General features: G+C 55.4%; 1 protein-coding gene across 1 annotated transcript; it reads left to right on the top strand.

Annotated features, from left to right (window-relative positions):
* Positions 1–386: 386 nt before the first annotated feature.
* On the top strand, positions 387–5,041 carry IRX4 (iroquois homeobox 4). Its single transcript, XM_027729782.2, has 5 exons — positions 387–431; positions 1,377–1,628; positions 2,190–2,296; positions 3,246–3,568; positions 3,759–5,041. Exons 1-5 carry the CDS (start codon positions 387–389, stop codon positions 4,514–4,516), a joined length of 1,485 nt encoding a protein of 494 aa, XP_027585583.1. The 3' UTR covers positions 4,517–5,041.
* The last annotated feature ends 2,511 nt before the right edge of the window (positions 5,042–7,552 follow it).

Genomic DNA, 7,552 nt, shown 5'->3' on the forward strand with positions numbered 1-7,552 from the left:
TTTGAATAGGTTTTGCGTGACGTCAGAGGCTTGACTCTTTTAACACAACGTGCTTGTGAACTGATGTGTTTGTATCACGTTTCTTTTTTTTCGTGGGTGCAAAGTATGTATTTCTACCATCACGTATGCCAGCCTTGGAGCCAATGTAACAATTATTTCTGTTTCGTAGTAAGAAAGGCGCTAAAATCACTGTATATATTTTAAAGGGGGGGGAAAAAGTTTAAGATTTCATGTAAATAAAGTAAATGTGCTTTTCTGCTTCGTCCTATAAGCATCTAGGGACCTGTGGTTACCAATCAATTGGTACAACAGAGCAGAGCCAGGCTGCAATAGCGTGCAGATCAGACGTCTCGCCTTGTTTCTAGATAACTGGGAGCCTCTGTACCATGTCCTATCCTCAGTTTGGCTACCCTTACTCCTCTGCACCCCAGGTAAGACTTTTTGCCTACCAACGTTAATTGACTGCATTTCAGTCTTTATCGATGCCTTCCGTCCGGGCTGAGGGCGGCAGCGATCCTCTCCCGCATGCGGCAGCGGCAGAGCGGCTGCTCGCTTCGCAGCTTTCCAAGATGCCCAAGTTCTGTGTCGCGCACCGATTTTAAAATGGGAAGGAACACGCTGTATTAGGGGGTTTGGGGGTGATAATGACTCGTGAGGGAGGATTACAGAGATGAGGGAGGTGAGAAAGGGGGCTAGACATCCCCCAACCCCCACCCTCTCCCTCTCTCCTTTCTCGTTTTTTTTTTCCTCTTTCATGATTAAATTCACAGTTTACCAATCAAACATGGACGTAGGGAGGTCCGGCCCGTACAAACAGAACGAGATATTCTAAGCCATCAGGTTAATAGCAGATGCGTGCGTGGCTGCTACAAATCTGCAGTCAAAATAAATATGCATGAGTGACTTCGAAAAAAAGGTTTAAAAACGCAGATGGGAAGCATTGTGCTGCAAGAGGAGGAAACCGGTGTAAACCTCAGTCTTCTGAGAACATCCCAGAAAAGTTAGTTTTTAAATGCAGAGGGCCGGAGGAATGCATTACAGAGGATTAAATGCCCACAGTCACGAGGCGTTTGGTGGTTGTTGTTGTCGTTGTTGTTGTGGGGTCTTTTTTAAAAAGAAACTGATAAAATACTTGCACTTCTGCGTTTCTCCAGAGAGTTTCTATCACGATTGAAGTAAAATACGGAAGGGGGGGAGGAGGACGGGCGACATCCCAAAGTTGGGACCTGATTAAAAAAAAAAGGAAAAAAAAAAAAAAAAGGAAAACCAAACAAAAAACTCACCAAAACCACACAACAAAAAAACAACCGAACCCAAACTTGGTTACACTTCGGGAAGTTCCCCCCCGCGCTCAGCTCCGCTCTCTTTCCCTCCAGTTCCTGATGAGCACCAACTCCCTGACGACGTGCTGCGAGTCCAGCGGTCGGACCCTGGCTGAGACAGGGGCGGCCGCCTCCGCCCAGACCCCTGTGTACTGCCCGGTGTACGAGAGCCGCCTGCTCGCCACCGCGCGCCACGAGCTCAACTCCGCCGCCGCCCTGGGGGTCTACGGCGGGCCCTACGCCGGGCCCCAGGGCTATGGAAACTACGTGACCTACGGCACCGAGGCTCCCGCCTTCTACTCCTTGGTAAGCGCCCGCCGCCGCGGGGCATGGATGCTCCCGCCCGCCAGCCCCGACCCCCCTCTCAACCCCCGAGCCCCCAGGGGCCAAGGCTGGTCGGCGGGACCCCTCCGCGGGCGGGGATAGCCCCGGGTGCTTCTCCTGCGAACCCCCGCTCCGCCGTGCCGCTCCCCGCGTTCGCGTCCAGCGCCGCGGTCCGCAGCTGTTCCAGCCCGGCGGCTCCGTCCTCACGGTAACGCAATTAAAAGTCGCGCCTGACGAGCTGGCGGCCGAGTGCGGAGGGCCCGGCGGGGCGGGCAGTTTAGGGCGACTCAGACCCAGGCTCGCAAAGAATGATGCTCTCTTCCCAGACAGCCTTTTTTCTTTCTTTTTTTCTTCCCCCCCCCCCCCCCCCTGCACCGTAACAGCGCGAGTTAATGTCTCTATTGATCTCGCTGGCTGCCGCGGCCGAGGGGCCTCCGGGAAGGTCCGTCGCGCCCCTTCGGGACCCGGGCGGGGGAGCCGGGGCGGGGTCCCGGGTTCTCCCGGCGGTGGGGGCTGAGGGCGGCGGCGCGGTGTCTCCTGCAGAACAGTTTGGATGCGAAGGACGGGAGCGGGTCTGCGCATGCGGGAATCGCGCCGGCGACTGCCTACTATCCCTACGATCACACCCTCAGCCAGTACCAGTACGACAGGTAAGCGCACACACCCCTCCCGGCCCCGCTCGCTGCCCTCCCTCCTCCTCCGTCCCCTCCCCGACATCCCGTTCCCGCCCGCCCCGCCAACATGCCTCCTCGCCGCTCAGCATCTCCCGGCCCCAGACATGTCGCCTCCCCTTTCCCACACCGACACGGGGTCCTCCGCCTCCCCGGGAGGGCGGCAGAGCGGGGGGCGAGCCTTCTCCACTGCGGTGGTAATTATCTTTTCCTGTGCGGAGTCAGGCTTGGGCATCCGGTGTATGTTTATTAGTTTTAAACCAGCGCAAAACCACTTACACACCGTTTCCAGCTCGGAGGCCCATTGGGCGCCGGTGACCTTTCCTGGAGGATGTGCATTAAATATTCAGTCGCAGCCCAGTGTCATCTGCGTTACGTTCCTACAATTTCAGGAACAAAAGGGTAGAGGAGATTACAAATAAAAGGAGTAAGAGGAAATATATTTCTATTAACACTTACACCCTGGGGTCACCTAGATGAATTCTGTTTGGGGAGGACTAATCAAAGGACAGGAAAGTGGTATTTCTGTGAGTTTGCAAGCTGCTAGGATTTCCCTGCTGCCCGAAATGTTGACATTGACTTTACCGCAAATAAAAGCAGGCGATTCCTTCCCTCTTTCTTCCACCACCGCCAAGGCACAGCGGGAATTTGCATTGGCCGGTGCTGCTGCTAGCTGAACCCTTCCTTCTTGCTCTCCTTCCTCGTTCCGAATTCTCGAGCTCCCCCTCGTAAAGCTGAGCTATCCTCATCCTCCTTAAAACTGAGCTGTCTTCATCTTCATCTATCTCCCCTCTCTCCGGTCTAGCCACCCCCCTGGGGGTGCTGCAGACAAGCGGCCGGGGGTCGGGGCCTTGGGATCCAGCGTCGGGCAGGTCCGCGGGGGGGGAGGGCGCGGTGTCACACCGCGGGGGCTACCCTGTGCCCGCAGGTACGGGACGATGGACGGCGGAACGCGGAGAAAAAACGCCACCCGGGAGACGACCAGCACGCTGAAGGCCTGGCTGCAGGAGCACCGCAAGAACCCCTACCCCACCAAGGGCGAGAAGATCATGCTGGCCATCATCACCAAGATGACCCTCACCCAGGTGTCCACCTGGTTCGCCAACGCCCGCCGGCGGCTCAAGAAGGAGAATAAGATGACCTGGCCCCCGCGGAACAAGTGCTCTGACGAGAAGCGGCCCTACGAGGAAGAGGAGGAGGAGGAGGAGGAGGGTTCGCAGGAAGAGGCGATGAAGAGCGGAAAAGCCGAGGGTACCCTGCTAAAACCAGTCACTTAGCGGTTCGGCCGCGGGGGCTCGGCCGGCAGCTCGCCCCCGGGGCGGGCCTCGCTGGTGGGGGCGGCCGCGGGCCTCGCTCGTGGGGGCGGCCGCGGGGCAGCGCGGCGCCGACAGTGACCGTGTGTCTTGTTTTTGCTGTCCTTTCCCCCGCCCCCGCCCCGCAGAGCCCACGGGCAAGGAAGAGAAGGAGCTGGAGCTCAGCGACCTGGAGGACTTGGACGCCGCCGAGTCGGAGAGCTCGGAGTGCGAGCTGAGGCGGCCTTTCCCGCACCCGCTCCCGCACCCGCTCCCGCACCCCGGCAGCCACCCGCCGAGGGCCGCCGAGCCTCCCGCCAAGATGCCGCCTCCGGCTGCCGCCGGGGACGAGGAGGAGGAGGCGGCGGCGGCGGCAGAGCGGGCGCGGAGCTGCCTGAAGACGGCGGCGGAGGAGTGCGGCCCCGACCCGCTGGGCGCCCGGCAGCGCGGCTGCGAGTCCAAGATATGCTTCCAGCAGGGGCAGCAGCTGCTGGAGGCGAAGCCCCGGATTTGGTCCCTGGCGCACACCGCCACCTCCCTCAACCAGGCCGAGTACCCCTCCTGCATGCTGAAACGGCCCGGGGGCTCGGCCGCCGCCGCCGCTCCCGGCTCAGTCAGCGTCATCGACAGACACCAGGATTCGCCGGTCACCAACCTCAGGAACTGGGTGGACGGGGTGTTTCACGACCCCCTGTTCAGGCACAGTACTTTGAACCAAGCCCTGAGCAACACGACAGTTTCCTGGGCTACCACCAAAGGAGCCATTCTGGAAACGGGCGCCCTGGGACGCGCGGTGGGGAACGGCGCCAATGTGCTCAAGGGGCAGCTCTCAAACCTGGCCCATCATGACTCAAACAAAGAGTTTCTGGCGTTTCCCAAATCAGGAAGCAAAATGTTTTGTTCCTAACAGGCCTGCCGAGGGGCGAAGGACTTTCTAACGCTTGAAGAGTCATCTACACTGAAAAGAGACTTGCAAGAATTTAAATTTAAATATAAAACTTTTTCTTCTTCCTTTTTTTAAAACAAACAACAGAAACGAGGATTTAAAGTTCAGTTTGCTCAGTTCAGCGAACAGACTTTGCTCATTGCAATTCTGAAGATTTTCTCCTGGCTGCGACTTTAAGGGATCAATGTCGTGAAAGTTATTTAATTTCCATGTCCAAAAAGCACGTACTATAGCGTAGACCTACTTATAAAGTTTACATCTGAAAGTTTACAAACGGGAAATTTTAATTCAGATTTAATTTAAGGCATGCCGATATTAGTTATAAAGACTTTTCGAGAGTTTTTCCTCCTGATTTCCCTGTTAGCATATAATTCACAAACAGCACTTCTACTAAGTTTACACCTACTGCACAAATTTATCTTGATAAAAAAAAGGAATATGTTAAAAGGTATGCTCACTCCAATAAATTGTCTGTTTCAGAGGTAACTCAAGTGGTGGCGTTTTGCATTGGGCAACAAACAACTTTTATGTTCCAAATTCCCCTTTGGAGCCTGTCCCGGTAATTCCAAGGACTGTCAACAGGCTGCCGGGAAAGGGGAAGAGAGGCTCAGCGCAGCGCTGCCGCGGGATTGAGGACGGACCCGCGGGAGGGATGCTGCGCGCAGGAGGGATGCTGGGCTGCGCCCCGCACCGTACCGCGCCTCTGCGGGACAGCGCCGGGCCCCAGCCGCCGCCCGGGCCGGCAGCGGGGGCCCGACGGGGCGGAAGCACCCCTGCTGCCCCCCTCCCCTCCTTCCCGAGCTGCGAGCGGGCGGGAGTGGGCCCCTAAGGGCCGGGCTCTGCCGCGGCGTCTCCTCCGCCGTGCGCGGAGCAATTGATTCACATGGAAAATTTGATCTTTTAAGGAACCGTTTTAGCTTTCCAGCTCCTCTGCCAGTGCGGAGAATCGCTGATCCGCTATGAATATTTCAGCACTTCAGTACAGATGCTTTACCGTTTTGACATTAAATAGAGTGCAGCCAACAAAAAGAGAGAGGGAGGAAGAGCGCTCTCGACGTGTGATTCAGGAGCACTCTCAGCCAATTTACCACTTAGATAACAGGCGCTTAAAAGATTTCATTTCCTTCCCCGGAACGGGAACAAACTTTACCGATCCCTGGACCGGGAGAGAGGGAGAACTGCTGGAAAAGAACTGCGAGGCAATAACAGATCCCGCTTACCCAGGGCGGCCTAAAACCCCTGAGCTCCGGTGCCCGGCGCTGCGGGGGAAAATCGAGAGCACCCGAAGGACCGAGCTGACACCGGGAGAAGCAGAAGAGTCTTCCTTGTCTCCCAGCATTCTCACCCATCCCATGTTCGGCTCCCCGACAGCCCAACTTCTCCCCTCCCCCCAAATAAATAAATAAGAATACAATATAGGGAAAAAATATGTTTGTAAAGGCAACTATAAACACAACCGAGACAACACTCAGTCAAAATAAAACATACTCCAGCCTGCGAAGTTTCTAGCGAGACCTGTTAGTGCAAGGACTGAATAAAGGAATCCGGGTGCGGAGATCAGATCAAGCCCTTCCCCTCTCAGCGAGCAGCCGTAATTGGATTGTATCCAGTCATATTCCCTGTCATTGTATTGACTTTCGCTCTCTTGGATGATATTATCGAGATCACTGAACCCCTCTGCTGATCTGGCTGTCAAAAGGCTCAGACAGGAGCCCCCGGCCTGGAAAACGTGCATCAGCCGAGATAATTTGAAGTGAAATTTTCATTTTGACAGTAAACCCCTCAATTTCTAAAGGCTCTGCACCCAGAGAGCTCTGTGGCAGGGGGAGGCTTTATAGAAAGCCCACGTCTTAAACTGAAAAGGGCAAAAGAACTCGAATTAGTTGTAATAGATAAAAGGGCAAAAATAAAGAGTCAAGGGTACTTGACAGTAATAGCGAAAGTGGAGTCTCCGGGGAGCCGCGATCTGAGCTAAAGGCTGGGCCGGCAGGAATTTTAATGCAGCCGGGGCGGCCGGCGAGCTTTGCCTCTGAAACCCTTTAGACAAAGCAAATTATTTTCAACCAAACTAAGGAGATGGGGATGAAGGAGGCGAGAGAGAGGGAAGGGGGGAAAGGCGAGTGTTCGGGCTGTCCTCAAACCACTGGCAGAAGCAAGCGAGACGGGGCATAAACCCTTCTGACTGTGTAATGTTAAAGCGGGGGGAATTTGTGTGTGCCAGCCTTTCTGGATGTGCAGGGACTGGAGGGGACAAGAGGGCTCCCGGTGGGCTTCGGTTTCCATGCGACCAGAGGCTCTGTGGAGTGGAAGGGGACTCCAGTCTTGCTCCCAACAGAGTGACAGCCGAGTGTGTGTGGACTTCGTGTGTCTGTGTGCAAGGAGAGGTCTCCTCCCCCGAGCGGTCAAAAATCTTTCTCAGCCTGAAAAGCGTCCTGATTTCGCGGAGTGCCGAGCACCGCTGGCCGCCCTGGGCTAGTTCTCGGCAGGTGAACCCGCACACCGATATAAGTCATTGCTGGCCGGCTTTGGTTAGGTCAGGGATGCAATTTGGACATCCCGTTGTTTGAGAGGCAACACCCGCCGCCCACCCCCCGCCCCCTCTGGACTTAAAGGTGATAACACTGTGGGCAAAACACAGTCGCACTGAAACACCAGAAGCCAAAAGAAAAGCCGTTCAACCCTTTATCCCTTCATTTTCTTGTTACTGTTGTCTAAAAGAAGTTTGAGTAAGTTTATGCCTGCCGTATAACAAGAGCAGGGCTCTCCGGACCAGGGGACCAGCCGTATGTGAGGACTGATCTGCCTGTGCCTATGTGTGCTCACACCAAAACATTGCCCATCCTGAGAAGAGACTGTATCGGTTAAAGGGGAGGGAAAACAGTTTCTTGCTTTGGTACACGGATCTTATAACTTAGAGCAGCCATCAAATGCAGTGGTCTTTCAAAAGGGTTGGGGGTTTTGTTGTTTGGTTGTTTTGTTTTGTTTTGGTTTTTTTAA

Source organism: Pipra filicauda, unplaced genomic scaffold, assembly GCF_003945595.2.
Source record: "Pipra filicauda isolate LSUMZ 115617 unplaced genomic scaffold, ASM394559v2 scaffold56_size3634133_pilon, whole genome shotgun sequence".
In the NCBI taxonomy this organism is placed as follows: Eukaryota; Metazoa; Chordata; class Aves; order Passeriformes; family Pipridae; genus Pipra; species Pipra filicauda.